Source organism: Ochlerotatus camptorhynchus, unplaced genomic scaffold, assembly GCF_037179485.1.
Source record: "Ochlerotatus camptorhynchus isolate MF236.1 unplaced genomic scaffold, CSIRO-AGI_Acam_v1.1 ptg000077l, whole genome shotgun sequence".
Taxonomy (NCBI): Eukaryota; Metazoa; Arthropoda; class Insecta; order Diptera; family Culicidae; genus Ochlerotatus; species Ochlerotatus camptorhynchus.
The window spans coordinates 7,573,182-7,593,461 of NW_027040567.1; the positions used below are offsets into that span (position 1 = coordinate 7,573,182).

The window sequence follows — 20,280 nt, forward strand, 5'->3', positions numbered from 1 at the left end:
CAACAAAATTGTGGTTGGTCGAACGTAAACAATCTCTGGAAGCTATTATTCAACGTTTGATCAACTCAGGTGTTGTATAAGAGCTCCCAATGGTTTGTTTTGATGCGTTTATTTCACGTTCTATATAGCTCTTGTCAATCAGTTTAACTAAGGTGCTATAAAAGTTATCGTAGGTCTTATAAAGCATACAGGTAAACCGAACGTAAACAATCATTTAAGAGTGCTCCAAGCAGCTTTTGAAGCTTTTAACCAAATGGCAATACAACTACATTCTTGTACAACTCTGGAAGCTATTGTTCAACGTTTGATCAACTCAGGTGTTGTATAAGAGCTCCCAATTGTTTGTTTTGATGCGTTTATTCCACATCCTATATGGCTCCTGTCAAACAGTTTAACCGAACGTAAACAATCATTTAAGAGTGCTCCAAGCAGTTTTTGAAGCTTTTAATCAAATGGCAATACAACTACATTCTTGTACAGCTCTGGAAGCTATTATTCAACGTTTGATCAACTCAGGTGTTGTATAAGAGCTCCCAATGGTTTGTTTTGATGCGTTTATTTCACGGTCTATATGGTTCCTGTCAAACAGTTTAACCGAACGTAAACAATCATTTAAGAGTGCTCCAAGCAGTTTTTGAAGCTTTTAATCAAATGGCAATACAACTACATTCTTGTACAACTCTGGAAGCTATTATTCAACGTTTGATCAACTCAGGTGTTGTATAAGAGTTCCCAATGGTTTGTTTTGATGCGTTTATTTCACGGTCTATATGGTTCCTGTCAAACAGTTTAACCGAACGTAAACAATCATTTAAGAGTGCTCCAAGCAGTTTTTGAAGCTTTTAACCAAATGGCAATACAACTACATTCTTGTACAACTCTGGAAGCTATTATTCAACGTTTGATCAACTCAGGTGTTGTATAAGAGCTCCCAATGGTTTGTTTTGATGCGTTTATTTCACGGTCTATATGGTTCCTGTCAAACAGTTTAACCGAACGTAAACAATCATTTAAGAGTGCTCCAAGCAGTTTTTGAAGCTTTTAACCAAATGGCAATACAACTACATTCTTGTACAACTCTGGAAGCTATTATTCAACGTTTGATCAACTCAGGTGTTGTATAAGAGCTCCCAATGGTTTGTTTTGATGCGTTTATTTCACGGTCTATATGGTTCCTGTCAAACAGTTTAACCGAACGTAAACAATCATTTAAGAGTGCTCCAAGCAGTTTTTGAAGCTTTTAATCAAATGGCAATACAACTACATTCTTGTACAACTCTGGAAGCTATTATTCAACGTTTGATCAACTCAGGTGTTGTATAAAAGCTCCCAATGGTTTGTTTTGATGCGTTTATTTCACGGTCTATATGGTTCCTGTCAAACAGTTTAACCGAACGTAAACAATCATTTAAGAGTGCTCCAAGCAGTTTTTGAAGCTTTTAATCAAATGGCAATACAACTACATTCTTGTACAACTCTGGAAGCTATTATTCAACGTTTGATCAACTCAGGTGTTGTATAAGAGCTCCCAATGGTTTGTTTTGATGCGTTTATTTCACGGTCTATATGGTTCCTGTCAAACAGTTTAACCGAACGTAAACAATCATTTAAGAGTGCTCCAAGCAGTTTTTGAAGCTTTTAATCAAATGGCAATACAACTACATTCTTGTACAACTCTGGAAGCTATTATTCAACGTTTGATCAACTCAGGTGTTGTATAAGAGCTCCCAATGGTTTGTTTTGATGCGTTTATTTCACGGTCTATATGGTTCCTGTCAAACAGTTTAACCGAACGTAAACAATCATTTAAGAGTGCTCCAAGTAGTTTTTGAAGCTTTTAACCAAATGGCAATGCAACTACATTCTTGTACAACTCTGGAAGCTATTATTCAACGTTTGATCAACTCAGGTGTTGTATAAGAGCTCCCAATTGTTTGTTTTGATGCGTTTATTCCACGTTCTGTATAGCTCTTGTGAATCAGTTTAACTAAGGTGCTATAAAAGTTATCGTAGGTCTTATAAAGCATATAGTTAAACCGAACGTAAACAATCATTTAAGAGTGCTCCAACAGCTTTTAAAACTTTTAATCAAATGGCAATACAACTACATTCTTGTTCAACTCTGGAAGCTATTATTCAACGTTTGATCAACGCAGGTGTTTTATAAGAGCTCTCAATTGTTTGTTGGGTTGTCTACTTGGGCTATGAAGCTGGGTATCGAATTCTCTCCAGTGAAAACTGAGTTGGTTGTTTTTTCTAGGAAGCATCATCCTGCATAGTTACAGCTTCAACTAAAGGGTAGAACAATCACTCAAAGTATGTCTTTCAAGTATTTAGGTGTCTGGTTCGATTCCAAAAGCACGTGGGGAAAACATATTGCGTATGTGAAACAAAAATGCCAACAAAGAATCAATTTTCTTCGTACAATTACCGGAACTTGGTGGGGAGCACACCCGGAAGATCTGATCAGGTTGTATCGAACAACAATCTTGTCGGTTCTAGAGTACGGTAGCTTCTGTTTTCAATCCGTGGCGAAAACACATGTCTTGAAGCTGCAACGAGTTCAATACCGTTGCCTCCAAATCGCGCTTGGCTGTATGCACTTGACGCATACGATGAGCCTCGAAGTACTCGCGGGTGTTCTCCCACTGACAGATCGTTTCGCGGAACTGTCCTTCCGGTTTCTTATCCGTTGTGAAGTAATGAACCCATTGGTAATAGAAAACTTTGAGAAGCTGCTCGACAGAAATCCTCAAACAAGATTCATGAGTGTCTTTTACGAGTACATGACGCTGGAGATTGGCCCTTCTTCATTCAATTCCTCTCGTGTTTGCCTCCAAGACTTTTATAGTTCCTCTGTAAATTTTGTTCTGACCATGTTGCAAGAAATCCGTGGAATAGCAGATCACCATCGGTCGATGGTTGTTCCCTTAATTTTTGCAAACAAGTACCACCTTGTTAGTAACAATAAGAGTTTTTTCACAGATGGGTCAACTATAAACGCTTCCACTAGATTTGGAGTATTCAACGAATTTCATAGCGCCTCATATCAACTGCAAAAACCCTGTTCCGTATACGTTGCGGAACTAGCAGCCATATTATACGCAGTAGAGCAAATTGCCTCACTACCATCTGATCACTATTTTATTTCTACAGATAGCCTTAGCTCGTTGGAGGCTATTCGATCAATGAGGCCGATGAAGCACTCCTCGTATTTCCTGACTGAAATCCGAGCTAAATTGAGTAGTTTATCTAACTGCTTCTATACTATCACCTTAGTTTGGGTCCCATCTCATTGCTCAAATCCTAGTAATGAGAAAGCGGACTCGCTAGCTAAGGTGGGCGCTATGGAAGGCGATATTTTTGATCGACAAATCGCCTTTGTGGAATTTTTTTTAATTATTCGTCAGCACGTCCTCACCAACTGGCAACAAAAATGGAATGAGAGTGATCTGGGAAGATGGTTACATTCTATTCTCCCACAGGTATCGAACAAGCCATGGTTCAAAGGATTGGACATGAGCCGTGACTTTATACGTGTCATATCAAGGCTCATGTCCAATCACTACTCGTTAGACTCGCATTTCTTCCGAATCGGGCTCGCAGGCAGCAATTTGTGCGCTTGTGGTAGTGGCTATCACGATATCGACCACGTGCTTTGGTCAAGCACTTTACACTGTGTTGCTAGATCCGAGTTATCCGCATCCCTCAGGGCCCGAGGAAAACAACCTATGCGGCCCGTTAAAGACATCTTGGCGAGCCGAGATCTCGAATATTTTAATTTAATTTATGTGTTTTTAAAACGGATTGATCTGAGGATTTAGTAGTTAGTGTCATCTTGTGTTCCCCCAAGTTTTTAGCTGCCCTTCGGTGTACCTCCATGTTTGTCTTTTTCATCAGTTGGTCGCTTAATTCGAGATAAAAAGCACATTGCTCTCCAAACCTTGTGTTCTCAATCCCTACCCTGCCATCCATTTGTTACAATTTGTTACCCCTATCCTCGAGATAGCCGCGAGTAATCGGCCCCCGCTTTACCAACGCTAGTTTTAAGAAATTTTGTAATCTAAACAATGAATATCGGCTCCGCAAAGCTACGGCAAGTGAGCCTGGAAAAATAAACGCATTATAAAAAAAAACTCCATATAAAAAGCGAAATGTTCAATTTCACCTCAGAAGTGCATTTTATTGCATTCTCACCAGCATCCACAGCCTCTGATTTTCCTAATGAACCCGCTGAGCTACGTTTGTATTCAAATACGTGTCTAGTGTTCGCGCATTCATCGATCATTTTTCACCGAACAACTGATACTTTTTATTCAGCTGCCTCCTTTGCGATATGGGTTAACGCTGACAGTTTTAATCGAAAATTTGTAAACATTTTCATCGTAATTAGTTCAATTACAACCTGCCACTCACTGTGCAACGCACTTCTGTAGCGCACATTGACGTCGCCAAAAATGCAACCGATCGAGATCCGTTGTATCTTTGGCCATGCAGTCCTGCGCAGTTCGCATCTCGGCAGGATGAACCAAAACAATCTGCTACAATGTTTCGGCGCATGCGCATCGGGTTTTCCACCCCCGAATCCAAGCATCTGAGTGACGGCATTCGAAATTCGAGATTAAATTCCGGTTCAGCCATATCCAATCCTTTTTCCGACCGATCAGTAGTATTTTTGCCTTGCTATCAAACGGTGTGAGAAAAACAGTTGCCCTTGAGGAAGAGAGGAAAGTTCAGAGCGGAGCTTCGAAGGGCACCTTTAGCGATTTTTTTTTTTAAATTGTTGCTATGAAGTGCTTAATTCCTCGATCCAGCAGTTTTCTGATTGTTTAAGCGTGGAAACGTGCGCGATTTTTGGTTAAATATGAACTACCAACGAGTGGGTGCAATGGAAAACGGTTACAAGAAGGAAGAGTTTTGCAGTTCGGAGAAAAGCAGCAAGAGCATTGCGAATGGACTAAATGTATGCGTTTGAGTGAAACTCGTCTGAATCAAGTTGTTTTCATCATTGCAAACAAAACAAAACTTATCGCGAAGAAATTGGCACCATCAAATCAATAAGGCAATCATGCGAGATCTGCGGACAATGGTTTGTTCAAAGTTTATATTTTCGAAGAGCAAAATGCGATTGACTGCATCATAGTGTGGCACACGCGCTAAATGCATACAGTTTTTCCGGATGGCCAACTGTTCTTTCTAGCTCGGCTGGGTGTTTGCCAAATATGCCGTCTCAATTAATATTTTACTGGTTAGGATTTTGGAATGATCGCTGGTTAGGACAGTCGGGGAATTACGACTTTCGTTGCCTGTAGGATAGAGAGTAAGGTGGTTCAAAATATCGATTTTGCTCCACCAAGCTCAATCATATTCAAATCAGGTCCTGATAAATCTTCCAAAATTTGAGTTCATTTGGATGTGAACTTCGAACTTAAACTTGAAGTCTTATAAAAAAGTAGTCCAAGTTGTAGCTAATACAAAATTCCCTGCAGAACAGATAGCAAACTTGTCCGTAGATTACTACAGCGATGGGCTAGAACGTTGAGAACAATTCTCATACAAATTTCAATGGGCCAGTGCAGTATGAGTTCGCATCGAAATGAATTAAACCTGATTTTGAATCGATTGAGCTTAGTGGAGCAAAATCGATATATTGAACCACCCTAATAGAGAAGATGTAGTGATCTGCTGAACGACTGTTGCAACCGTGCAATGAATGATTATTTTCGGATCGAACAGAAGGGCGAGAAGGGCTTTCGAAATGTTTGGGAATCCATCCCAACCGATGGGGGTGGTATCATTTGCAATGACGTTGATCCTATATTGTGTGGATCGAGAGTGATAGGTATGGCGTCTTAGCACTCAGGTAGATAACATTGTCGAGCATTTACAGTCGTGGAATTTTGATCATATGCCAACTAGTACTCACGGGAAACCCAGATATTATGCAAATTGTTCACGAAATCCCACGGGATTCTGCAGCGCAGTCCTAATTTACTCAATGAACTTGAAGGAGGAAGTGAGTTAGAATTAATTAATTATCAATAAACGTGATGTTTTCTACTATGCAAATGATTCCAACTAACCACTTTGAAGGAAGCTGGCAGATAACGACACTTCATTTTGCAATCAACGATGCCGCTTTTGAATTTTAATAACTACTTGGCTAAACAACTGATGTTTGCGTTCGATTAGTAGACGTCATCGAGATGGTCTTTGACTACATGAGCACCACAACTGCAATTCTCAGAACAGTCCCATAAATCCCATGGTGAATTAAATAAGCAAAGGAGTTCAGTGTTACCTTTGACAGATAATAATGAAACACAAATAGTCAAATTGGAATGGATCCATTTTGTTCCACTGCAGTGCATAATTGATGCATATATCATTCTGTGCATTTTCATCCGACTGCACAGCAAAACATTAATTTTGATATCACATCAAAGTGGATGTACTTCAATCGTGTCGAAAAAATTGTGTAATATTACTTGCCAAAAAGGACAAAATTATCATTAATACAGTGCACGAACTGACATTACGCTGCATTTGTTTATTTTGGTGGCCACCTCACTTTACCTCAGCTAATTGGCGCTTCCAGTTCGCTGATCGTCTCTCAAATGTGTGAGCCATTTAGCTCTCAGCGTCGCGTTCTACTCGGTTAACCCCAGTGGTGTATTCAGCCTACTCTGACGGAGAGTTCTCTTGGCTTCGACTTTCACTTCGCACTTGTGTGAGCACATTACTACTTTCTAGCTGGTCCTCTCGCCATTTTTGCTGCAGCGCTGACATGATCTGCGTTATTGCTCTGCTGACGGCGTTAAAGGTGCCCTCCTCTCGACACGTTTCTTCGACGATATACTCCGTGCTAAGGGCGAGCACAGCATCAAATCTAGGACATTCGAAGACCACGTGCTCTGGTGATTCTTCCACATTCCCACACTCCGGACAGAAGGGTGACGTTGTGTGTCCGAACCAATGCAGGTACTTCCTGAAGCAGCCATGACCAGACAGGAACTGCGTCAAGTGGAAGTTGACTTCTCCATGCTTCCTGTTCACCCAGGTCGAAAGAATCGGTATTAGCCTGTGTGTCCATCTACCGTTCTCTGCTGCATCCCACTGCTGCTGCCACTTAGCCATCGACACCGTTCTCACCATTTTTCGTACTCCTCTGGTTTCTCTCGTCATATAGCACTCGTAGTCCTCCGCCAAGGTGATGCCGAATGGGATCATACCGAAATGGTTCTGTACGCACTCACGACTCGCATGGCCATGAGCCGGAACGTACTGCTCAATTTCCTTTGGTTCTGCTTCGTTTTCAGCGCTTCAATCCAGGCTAGACATCTGTACCTTAGTGTCGATGAGGACACACTATCCAGAAGACGCCTCTTGCTGCTGCTTGGACCAGAATTGTTCGGCATGATTCTGGCTATTGCGTTGATAACCTTCGCCGCCTTCTCGCAAGCATATTCGATGTGGCTGTTAAAGCTTAGCCGGTCGTCGATCATCACTCCTAGATACTTCAGCACGCGCTTCGAAACAATGGTGTGCTCTCCAACGGTGATTTCTGCCCGCTGCACTGCTTTGCAGTTACTGACCAACATCACTTCTGTTTTGTGGTGGGCTATCTGCAGCTTTGCTCCTTGCATCCAGTTACCAATCGTGTCTATCGCCTCGGCTGCCAGCATTTCCACTTCTTCCAGCGTCTCACCGGTTACCGTCAAGACGACATCGTCCGCAAAGCCAACGATCTCAACTCCTTTGGGCAGCTTGAGCATCAGCACGCCATTGTACATCCGTTCCACAGCGTGAGACCTAGAATGGAGCCTTGTGGAACTCCCGACGTGATTCTAAGCGATTTCTGCCCCATGTCTGTGTCGTAGACCAGGACCCGGCTCTGGAAGTAACTACTTAGAATCCTGCAAAGGTAGTTTGGAATCCTCATTCTATGGAGCGCCTTGGCGATGGCCTCTCAGCTGGCGCTATTGAATGCATTCTTCACATCAATCGTAATCACGGCGCAGTATCGATTTCTTCTCCGCTTCTGTTTGGAAGCTTTCTCGGCTCTGTCAATCACTGTCCGAATTGCATTCACCATCGATCTCCCTTACGGAATCCAAACTGCCTCTCCGACAATCCGTGTTCACTTCCCCTGCATTTCGTCAGCCTGTTCAGGATGATCCTCTCCAAGAGCTTTCCGACTGTATCCAGCAAACATATTGGCCTATACGATGCAGGATCCCCCGGCGGTTTTCCGGGCTTCGGCAACAGGACAAGCTTTTGTACCTTCCACTTATCAGGGAACTGACCCTCGTCCAGACATTTCTGCAGCAACATCCTGAACATGTCCGGGAACGTCTGGATCGCCGCCTTCAACGCCACGTTGGGAATTCCATCCGGGCCGGGAGCTTTATTCGCCTTCAACCCTTTCGCTGCTGCTATGAGTTCCTCGTTGGAGACTTTTTTTTTTATATAATTACTTTATTTGAACAGGCTCAATCGAATAAACTTTACAGAGCCGAGTTATCCTTTGCGTTATACATTATTACTGTCTTAAATTTAAAGTTAAAGGAACTGGACCGAGTACTCGCGGTTGTCTCGAGGTTAGTGGAGATTTACAATTTTTTGGATGGGAAAAGGGAAGGAGGAGGTTTGAAATGTGGTTTACGATAACACGTTGGAGACTTGTTCAATGTTGTCTTCATCTTCCTCACCATATGGTGTAGGTGGCCAGGTCGTTGGGTCATGTTGTGGGAAAAGTCCCTCCACGATGACTTTCAGCTTGTTGGGACACATTTCAACCGGCATCGTTGGACCTCTGATTTTCGCCATCGCGGCTTGGTATGCGTTGCCCCAGGGGTTGGCATCGGCATCGCGGCACAGCTCCTTGAAACTATTTGACTTGCTCAGATTTATCTTTCGTTTCAGTGCAGCCCTGGCCTCTCGGAACACCACCCTGCGCTTCTCTCTGTCTGCTTCCGTTCTTGCTCTCTGAGCGCGCCTTATGGCTAGAAGACAAGTAGCACGGAGGGTGCTAATTTCCCCGTTCCACCAGTAAGCTGGACGCCGCCTGTTTGTTAGCTCCAGTTTTCTCGGCATAGTTGTGTCACATGCCCTTGCTAATGATTCGGTCAATTCGTTCGGGCTTAGACCCGGGACGCTGCTGTCTACCCTTAGAGCTACGATGAAGAGATCCTTATTGAATGCCTTCGTCTTCCACTTCCACTCACTTACTTTCGTCCTTCGCATTTCCACCGGTGTCCGTTCGCCAATACTGTACCGGATCGCCTATGGGTGTACTCTTCGCACACTCTCCAGTCCATATTTGCCACTAGCGACGTATTGCAGAAAGTGACGTCGATAATGGATTTCCTACCATCTGTACGGAAGGTGCTGATGGTTCCCAAGTTGGCCAGACTGACATTCAACTTTGCCAGAGCTTCCAGTAGGCTATGCTCTCTTGCGTTGGTACACCTGCTCAATTGTCCATCTCGGGAGTGCGCAGCAACTACATACATAGATTCCATTGATTTTGGCGATCACGAAACCTTCGTATGAGCCCGCCACCACTTGTTGAATGGGATACCTGCCCATGACTTGTATGGCCGCCATTCTTATACTCTATCCGCCACCCAGTTACCATTATCGAGAGGGACTCTTCTTCTTTAGTGGGAATGACACTGATGAAGACTGCACATTGTAGTCGAAATACGTATCTGTCATGGATACCAAAATTAATTAAGTGGAATTAAATGGAAGATAAACCCTTTTGCTGTTTTATGAGAGGGACTCGATATGGCTCTGCAATGATAGCAACGTCGCACTTTGTTTCCATTGTCGACTGCCACAACAGTTGCTGTGCTGTGTTGCAACGATTGAGATTTATTTGGGTTACCTCCATTCGTGCTGGCCCACCTTCGCCTTCTTGAACTCTGAGCACCTGAAACTTTCCGTCACATGGCCGTTTCCGTCCTCCTTTTTGCAGAGCATGCACCTCGGTTGCTTTGTACAGTCTTTTGCAACGTGCCCCTTCTCTCCGCATTTCCTGCATAGATCAGATCTGTCAGGGCCTTTGCAGTTTCTCGCCTGGTAACCGAAGCCCATGCATTTGTTGCATCTCTCCATTTTCTTAGATACCCGAGGAATAGCTTTCAACGGGCACACTGACCACCCAATCTTGATTCGGCCTGTCTTCAGCAGCTCGTTAGCTGCGTCCGAAGAAAGTCATATCAACGCCGCCTGCGTGCCACCATACGCCTTCCTCAACCGAATTGCCATCGGTACGTCTCCCAGGTTGCATTGCACCTTTAGGGGGCAACAGCTTGCAATGATTCGTGAGGCATTATCTTACTGATTAAAGTTTAAAACAAACTCTATAAAGCTATACTGAAACATCGTCGTAACTTTCGTAACTCTCCGTATCATTCTGGAGCCATGAAGATCATGTTTCACCGATCTCCGACGGTGATCACGCACACCCAATTGTCTACGTTGTTGCTGTATCCACAGCGTAATTGCAAAACTTCCGGATTGTTTGTGAAGACGAATAGAAACGCGTGTATCTCGTTCAATGAGTATAACATAAGTGAAGGTTTATTATTTGATTGTTTTGTATCGTGACAGGTTATGACGTTTGGGGGAACGATATATATGCTCAACAATGTTTATTCGAATTAGGGTTAGGCCCAGCAACTCTCCCTCCCTTAATAGACTTGTTCCCTAACTTACTGTCGTTCAACATATAAACAGAGGTTAGTAATGTTAGTTACACTGGCCGTTCAGAGGTCTAGTCTAACAGGGGCTCTTCTAACTCTTGTGGATCGACGAGGAGTTACGGTTCTGTTTAGATTTGGCTTAGTAACAACTTCTGAGTTGGCACTAACATTTGTTTCACTGAGAGGTGTCTCGATAAAACGACTTGGACCTGGTGAGTTTGCGTTGGATGACGATAGGGTTTCCGTTTCAACAAGGGGTTCTTCTTGCGACTCTGGATCTAACGGTTTTGAAAAACGAGCCATCGCATCCAACCGGCTTCGGTTTTGATCCAGCTGTTCATTATCTGAACACGAATCCTGATCATCGCTACGCTTGGCAGGGCCTGCCCGAAGTTGGTCCACATGTCGCTTCCATAGACGGCCATCATCCAGCTCGATCATGTAATGTAGCTTTCCCAATCGTTCACTTACTATTCCGAATTGCCATTTTGACGATCCAAGAAAGTCTCGTGCTGAAATCCTTTCACCAATCGCAAAGCTTCGGACGGCTTTTTCCTCTCCTCGAAAAAAATTTCAGTTTCGCCTGCAGGAATGATAAGGTCAATTCTCGATTTAATTTGCCTGCCAAACACAAGCATTGAAGGTGATTTCCCAGTCACCGGGTGAACGGTACGCCGATATGCCATTAGGATTTTGTGAAGTTCAAACTGTACATCCTTCCTGTCGCATTTCAAAGCCTTCAACTTGTCTTTGAAAGTCTGAACAAAACGTTCAGCCAATCCATTTGTAGCTGGATGGTATGGTGTTCCCATTTTATGCGCGATACCGTTTCGTTTCATGAACGCTTGAAACTGTTCCGAAGTAAATTGGACTCCACGATCAGTGACGATGATCGATGGAATTCCATACGTCACGAAGTACTCACGCAGTCGATCAATAGTTGTATCTGTAGTCATGTCTGGAATGATTTTGACTTCTGGCCATTTTGTGAATGCGTCCACTATAACGATAAAGTTGAGCCCTAGAAACGGTCCGGCAAAATCGACATGGATGCGCTGAAAAGGCTCAGATGGTCTCTCCCAGCAATGTAAAGCCACCTTGGATGGATTCTTGCGAACTCCTGCACATTCACTACAGTTCCTCGACAGATCATCGATAGACTCCCACCAGCAATACGAACGCGCCAAAGATTTCATCCTTGTTACACCGAAATGTCCCGTATGAAGCTCGTTCAGAACTCGTTTACGGAGCTTTGAAGGAATGTAGACCCGTATTCTTTTCAGTAAGCATCCACTCTGTATGGAGAACTCACTTTGATCCACCCTAAATCTATCACTTCCATCTACTCTCCGTCCAACCTTAAGGCCTTGCAGCAGATTCCTCACATTTTGATCGTCCTTGGTAAACTCAGCTAATTCACTAGCGGTGACTGGTAGTGTTTCGATTTGGTTTATCTCCACTAGATTCACTTCTTCGATTCTGTATCGGTTCCCAGCATCCTGGATAGGCAATCTTGACATTCCGTCAGCATTTGCGTTCTCCTTCGACGGGCGATATCGAATATCATAGATAAAAGATTCGAGAAACACTGCATACTGCTGCATCCGTAAAGCACTAAGAGTTGGAAGTCCTTTGTGGGGTGCCAGAATCTGAGCTACTGCTTTATTGTCCGTGACCAGGATAAACTTACGACCGTATAGATATTGGTAAAACTTCTTTACCCCAAAAACAATAGCATAAGCTTCTTTGTCCACCATTATATAATTTTGTTGTGACTTGTTGAGGGTCTGAGATGTATACTGGATTGGTTTTTCAGTCCCACCCGGATAAAGATGGCTAAGCACCGCACCGACTCCGTATGGCGAGGCATCCGTCGCTAGTACTAGCGGTAACTTAGGGTCGTAATGTACCAATACCCGATCTGACTGCATCTCTTTCTTGATCCATAAAAACGCCTTCTCACATTCTTCATTCCACTTGAACGGAACACAATTAATGGATCATTTTAGATGGCTGAGTTTTGAACCCGCCACAGCTTGCATTCGGCGCTACTGTATACGGACGATCCAATGTAAAATACTGTGGTAGCCACAGTACGGTGCTGTCAAAACCTCAGCATCTTCAATGATCCATTAAAAGAGACCGATTTATTGGCCGTCTTGCCATGGCGGAGGCATTACACTTTATGATTTTTTTCTTTCTTTGTTTTTACTTAACAGAACAGCCCATTAGAGCACCCGCACCAATGCATTGCTATTAGGGCTGCTAGTTTGATAACTTTAGCCCTTGCTATTTTAGTTAGCAACTTGTTTTCGCACCGGTCGTTGCTATCACGATTGTGAATTTACGTTTTCGGCTTTCGCACCGATAGTTGCTACACTTTTAGTCGAACTTCGAACTGAAATTGATCACAGAGTTTCGTTATTGGTTTTCTTTTCGACAATACTGATATACCTAACCACGAAGACTGAAGTTTGAAGGTTAAGATCCAACTACAGGCCTAGGTTTCTCAAGAAACGGTCCTCCGGTAGTTCCGGAAGATCCGAATAGCCCAGCGATCTTTTTTTAAATCACTTGTTGTGATAAATGAATGAATTTGAATCTGGAGCAAGAAATCTTCGCTCCACAGTGCTCAAACGGTTCCAAATTGGTTCCTGATTATCCTCCCAAAATTTGAACTCATTTTGTAAGAACCTGACTTGGCACAAACCATTTGAATTTTATATGGAAATTACCATGGGGAAATCATAATTTCGGTTCGTATCCATCTCAAAACTCACCAGTTTACTCTACTTTAGAAAATGATAACTGCGATTGTTGAAAATTTTCTGAGCTACAAGTTTGTTGAAGACCACTTTTCGATCAAATGTAAGGAATAAAAATTATCAATGATTCAAGTCAATAATGTCTTATATGATGCTCAATCAACTGTTCAGCAGGCAACACTGGAGTTTCTAGCGCGTAGAATAGAGGACCAAAATCATGGCTACTATGTCACACTGCAGAATACAGTGTTACCCACAATACAGTTGCTTAAACTTGCCATAAGATTATCATTATCTTAAACAATTTAACATTTAATAAGACGTTTGGCTGAAAAACGATTTTCTGCAAAGTTGTAGCTGATAAAAATTCCCATGAGAATAGCAATAGAACTTGTTAACAGTACAATATGGAAAAAGGCTAGAAGACAATGACCAAAAAGTTTGGTTTTCCCATATAAACTTCAAATGGTTTGTGCCAAGTCAGTTTCTTATCAAATGAGTTTAAACTTTCGGAGGCTAATCAGGACCCGATTTTAAACTGTTTGACCACTGTGGAATGAAAATTTCAAATTTTGCATCAGTCTAATGCGCTCACTGGTAGTCACAAAATTCTCCTCTGGGCGCTCCGGAACATCCATAAAAGTGGTCAATTCGTAAAAATGATCGAAATATCGATCTTCGTATGGTCTTCTTATAAAATTCGCGCACCAAAATGCATAAAGGCATTTTTGGATGCCCACCTGGATTACTAGATTACATATTTTAGACGGAAACTTCATAAAAACCAGCCATGGTGGAACGCGGACCTTCGGCACCTTCGGAATCGTCTTCGTAAATCTAGGAAACGATACTTTAAACGCAGAAGTGAGTCACGAAAAACTGAAATGCGTGATACAGAGGCTCAATACAACTCTTTAAACGCAAGATGTTTTCGCGACTACATTCATCGCATCGAGGACAACGTGAAAGCGGACCCGAAATCATTCTGGAATTACGTTAACGACCGAAAATCGACGAAAGGGATTCCTCAGAACATGCGCTACCAAGGAATGACTACCACTACGCAGCAGGAATCAGCGAATATGTTCTCGTCTTACTTTCAAAGTGTGTCAAGTAATAACTCACCACCTTTGTCTGTAACGTACCTGGACAGTATTCCGCAGTATGATGTAAACGTGCCACGGATGAATTTTTCACCAAACGATGTACTGCTCAAGTTGCAATCAATCGACGGTTCAAAAGGCGCTGGGCCTGACCAATTGCCTCCATTTGTCGTTAAACATTGTGCGAATTCTCTAGCGTTACCTGCAAGCATTTTGTTCAACCGTTCACTTAACGAGAAGTGCTTTCCTACGATTTGGAAATCTGCTTCAATCACACCAATTCATAAATCTGGTTCGCTCAACGATGTAGAGAATTATCGTGGGATCTCCATTCTCAGCTGTCTGCCGAAGATCTTCGAAAGCTTGGTGCATGATGTGCTGTACCAGTCTACCAAATGTATTATCTCTACTGAACAACACGGTTTCATGAAAAAGCGCTCGACCACAACGAACCTGCTAAGCTATGTATCGACTCTTGTGAATAGGATGGAAAAACGACAGCAAGTCGACGCTGTATACGTGGACTTTGCCAAAGCTTTTGATAAGGTGCCACACATCCTTGCAGTTGAAAAGTTCAAAAGGATAGGACTTCCTGAGTGGCTGACACAATGGATTCTGTCTTATCTCACAGGGCGCAGTTCTTCGGTGAAAGTCGGTGAGTCCTACTCTGTTCCATTCCAGGTTCATTCCGGAGTGCCTCAAGGCAGTATCTTGGGACCTTTGCTGTTTGTTTTGTTCATTAACGACCTCTGCATGAAGATAAAATCTCCAAAATCCTTGTATGCTGACGACCTCAAGTTTTACCGAGTAATCACGTCGCTGGTAGACTGCTGTGCGCTTCAAACGGATATCGACGGACTTCTGGAATGGTGCAGTTTGAATGGAATGGAAGCCAATATCAAGAAATGTTGCGTGATTACATTCAGTCGTTCACGTACACCGATTGCTTTCGAGTACAGAATGGAAACTTGTTGCTTGAAACGTACGAGCACCGTTAAGGATTTGGGGATTCTCGTTGACAGCAAACTAAGGTTTGTCGAACACATCGCTTCAGTAACAGCCAAAGCGTATTCTCTGCTGGGATTTTTGAAGCGTAACACGAAATTCTTTGAAGATGTGTACAGTCTAAAGACGCTGTATTGCTCACTTGTACGCAGTGTTTTAGAATATGGGGTGCAAGTCTGGGCCCCGTACCATGCAGTTCACATCAATCGGATTGAACGAATTCAAAAGAACTTTGTTCGATATGCTCTTCGAGGCCTTCACTGGAGAGATAGAACGAACCTGCCATCATATGAAAGCCGTTGCATGTTGATTGATCTACCAACACTATCAAGCAGACGAGTATTCCTTCAACGCATGCTCATCTTTGATGTCCTGACAGACCATATCGACTGTGCAGACATACTTGAGAAACTCCGCTTTAACACACCGTTTCGGGTGACGCGGCAACCGGAGTTCTTCCGCCGATCGAATCACCGTACTGACTATGGAATGAACAACCCTCTGGATGTCTGCTGTAATCGTTTCAACGAGGTTTCCAATATGTTTGATTTTGGTATGACTAAAACTGTGTTTAAGCTTAGAATTAGTAGATAAGTTATTTTTGTCTGTACGATGTTTTTATATATCGAAGATTAAATACATAAATAAATAAATTTTAGCTTGTGAAATTATCAAAAAATGTTGAAACCTTTAAGAAATTCTGATTGGTAGAAATGTGGAGAAGTTTCGACAGCTCCAGGGCAATCTAATAGATTTCAAGAAAATTTACTTCAGCGAAGATCAAGTGCTTCAGGGCAGTTCCATTAAATTCAGGAAAATTTAAGCTTAAAGAACAATGAGTGAGTTACGTGAACTTCGGGTAAGTTCTGAAAATGTTAGGGCAGTTCCTTGAATATCAGGAAAAACTGTGAGAACTTGAGGGCCGTTCCTAAAACTTTAGGTTCGTTTCGAGAACTGTATGGCAGTTCCATTTATTCCAGTTAAATAGAGGAAACCATCAAGAAGTTCCGAAAATTTACGGGAATGAAAACTTCAGGGAATGAACTTAAAAACATTAAGCAAGCTTCACTGAAGATCCATGTTTAAAGAGAAATTTAAAGATCATCTGGGCAGTTCCATTAATTTCTCAACACTTCCAGGAACATCATCAAGAAAACATAATGGTAGTTCCGTTAACTTCAGGAAACAATAGAGATCTTCAGGAGAGTCTGAGGAATGAAAAGAAGTACTGTGAATTTCAGGAAGTTTCATGGGCAAACTGCGAGAACAAAAGGAAAGTTCCGCAACATTTCTGTAAATTTTTGTGAACTTCAGACAAACTTCAGGATTTTTTATGTAGTTCTAAAAGCTTCAGGAAACTGCTGGAACTTTTAAGAAAATTTGAGAAATTCATATCCAGATATCCAGAGAACTTTAGGGAAGTCAAAATAATCTCAGAGATGTGGAGATAACTTGAGGAAAATTGACATTTTAAAGAACTTAAAATTACCTCAAAAAAGTTAAATTAGAGAGCTTTAGGAAATTTCAGATTTATTAACGGCACTTCCAATAACTCCTTTTCTTCGAGAAATTCAAAAAATTCCAGACTTTCAGAGTACTTTGAATATTTGTATGCGTAAGCTTCGATAAATTCCGGTTAATTCAATAGAATTCAGAAAAACTACGAGAATTTTTTGACAGTTATATTCAGTTCAGGATAGTACCAACCGGTGGAAACTAACGATTTTAAATTGGCTCACTACTTGACTAGCCTATTGGTCTCAAACAAACGATTAACGTACCCCATTCTAGTATGACTGATAAAAATGAGGGGTTAGTGGAGTTTCCTATGTTTCGAGGGGTGACTCGATTAGCTTGGGACCGAAGAGAGTACCAGAGCTGAGCCAAAAAGTTGAGCCCGTTATTTCGGGACCTTCTAGTCTTAGAGTTACCTCTATGGTAGTACCATCTAGGCCTCTAGGATCTCAACGCGAATGGTTTCAACCAGAGACGATATTAAATCTGGCGCAACACGAGGAAAGGGCCTATTATTGTTGATCTATTCTCTTCATCGATTTTCTCCTTCGCGCATAACCCGACTGCAAATGAATTTTCCATTCTGTGTGTTGTTTCAGGCGCAAGCTAACATCATCTTCTGTCGAACTGTGCTGTGAGCTTAGTAAGCAATTCGTTTATGTTGCCATGGTAAACCAAAGAGAAAGTCGATGAAGAGACTCGATTAACGAGGATTGGCCCTCTTCAAATGTTACGCGAGAAATAAGAGGCACACGAATCGTCAAACGCAGTTCCAATCGAACAATATAAATAAACACGAGGAAAAGTGTGGGAAGTACTAAGATTAAGGTTGATTTTTTTTGTTTTTTAATTTTTTTGTACAGGCTCAATCGAATAAACTTTCCAGAGCCAAGTTATCATTTGCTTTATACATAATCAATGTCTTTAATCTAGAGTTAAAGGAATTGAACCGATTACTCGCGGTCGTCTCGAGGCTAGTAGAAATTTACAGTTTTATGGATGGGGAGAGAGAGAACGATGTTTGAGATATGATTTACGATACAAATATTTCATTATTCCTAAAACATGAACTTACTCCTATTAAATTGGGTATCAGCAGTGTAATTATACAATTATTACAGACACAAACATTAAAAAGCCTACGCGAACAAAATACAAACTAAACACAAGGTTAGGCAAACTTACAATCTAAGGTTAATATTCTTAAGGAAAACATATATGAGTTTCATAAACTTCAGATCGCGTCTACCCAAAATATCCCGAACTGGAACATTAGGTTGTCTATCTCGAGCCAGAAAGGAATCGTACAGCTCGATCTGACTATTTAGTTTTTGATATTTACATAATTATACTTAAGTTTTCGTATGAAATTTTTCTACCACCTCAACCAGATAAGCATTCGACCGTCGTAAGTGTAAGGTTGCAACAGGTTCCTTTCACGTTCACGGTTGGTAAGGGTCGAACGAAGTTTATTAAACTGATATGATTTAAATGTCTCCGAGTTCCGCTTAGTAGTTGCGATTAGTAGTGCATAAATAGAATTGTATCCCCCTAATTCAACCTCAGTAAGTTAACTGATCTAAAGATTCAACCAGACTTATTTAAGCTTAACACTACTCGAAAAATCAGCAATGAGTACGCATATTTTGATAGCCTGATAGAATAATATGAATCTATTGCACAATAGTGTTAAATGTCGTCAGTGTCACTTGTTCCATTTCCGACATTTAAGTTCTTCTAAGAACAAGGAAGAGGAGCTTTTAAGGAATAGCTCCAGGTAGAAGTGGACTGCAACGACGTCGGAAGTATTGACATTTGTACTCCTGTGTTTTGTCTGTTCACCACTTTATTTTGCACTTAATTTTCAGACATTATGGCACATTATGGCACATTCTAGTTTGATAACAAGTGAAACGTCAAAATAAACATCATAAACAAACATTGCGCATGATGGCGACCTGCATTTGTTTAATTTTTTTTTTCGGAATTGATTGCTTTACGGCTATTATATAATTTATCATGTAAAAGCGAGGGGGGCGACTCTATCTACGATGCAGGAAAAATTGTGTTTTGCTGTGGTTAGCTGTATGCACACTGAGTAGATAGAAAGAAGATTGATGACGATTCTTAAGATTTCCTGCAAAAAGATGATGTGCGATGCAAGTAGATGGGAGAAATTGTTGACTAGTGTAACTTAAGAATTTGCTCAGACGTGTTTTTACCCTATATTTGCTACTCTTAAACAAACGTGCATCATTCAGTCCTATCAAACGAACCAAAACAAACGCGTGTTTTTTCTTTTCGCTCTGCAAATTCCCATAGGTTATGGGCCCCAGCAAGCGGAAAAATTTATTGCGCAGTTACGTTTTTGTTATAAGTTTTTCGCGAGTTTCGAATTCGACTTTTGTTCGCGAGTTCCAAGTTTTGGAATGTCGACAGGCGGAGGAAACGGCGGTAGCAACGGTGGAGGCAGATCCGGGAGCCAGGTAGAAGGAAGAACAGGTGCAGTAGGAGGCAGTATTTCGCTGCCAGCAGTGGACAGGTTGCGTGGCCGAGAAAACTACTCGACGTGGGCGTTTGCCACCAAGATGCTGATGATCCGGGAAGGCACATGGGACGCAGTTACACGGCAAGAGCAGGATCCGGAGGACGCAGTTTCATTGCGAGGATTGGCGACGATATGCCTCAGCATAGAACCAATTAATTACAGCCTGGTGCAGAGTGCCAAAACGGCGAAGCAAGCATGGAAGAACCTGCAGAATGCTTTTCGGGATGACGAAATGACGCGACGAATAGGATTGCTGCGGAAGTTGACAGGTATTCGATTGACGGAGTGCTCGTCGGTGGAGGAATATGTGAATGAGCTCATGACGACCAGCCACAAGTTGACGGAAGTTGGTTTTGCGGTCGATGATACTTGGCTGGCGTGTCTGCTGTTGATGGGCTTGCCAGAGTCATACGAGCCGATGATTATGGGCTTGGAAGCATCGGGAACGCGTATTACAGCGGATGCAGTGAAAGCGAAAATCCTCCAGGACGTGAAAATCGGCGGCATTTCGGCGGGAGGCAGCAAGGAAGAGGCTTTCTACAGCAATAAAAAGGCGGCTGGTAGCAAGAAGAAGACTGACAAATCGAAAATCCAGTGCTACAGGTGCAAGCAATTTGGTCACTTTGCTTCGG

General features: G+C 42.3%; 1 protein-coding gene across 3 annotated transcripts in view; it reads left to right on the plus strand.

The window, feature by feature from the left end:
- The first annotated feature begins 4,690 nt into the window (after positions 1 to 4,690).
- The window catches only part of LOC135697735 (sodium-dependent nutrient amino acid transporter 1-like), a 28,426-nt gene continuing 12,836 nt past the window's right edge, over positions 4,691 to 20,280 (plus strand). For 2 of the 3 annotated variants that reach the window (XM_065217540.1, XM_065217539.1), the window contains exon 1: positions 4,871 to 5,089. Coding sequence is in view for 2 of the 3 variants with exons in the window: in XM_065217539.1 (XP_065073611.1) it covers positions 5,069 to 5,089 (21 nt within the window). In the remaining variant the exon portion in view is untranslated. Of the gene's footprint in view, positions 5,090 to 20,280 lie in introns of all 3 variants that reach the window. The other variant, XM_065217538.1, reaches the window with a different exon arrangement.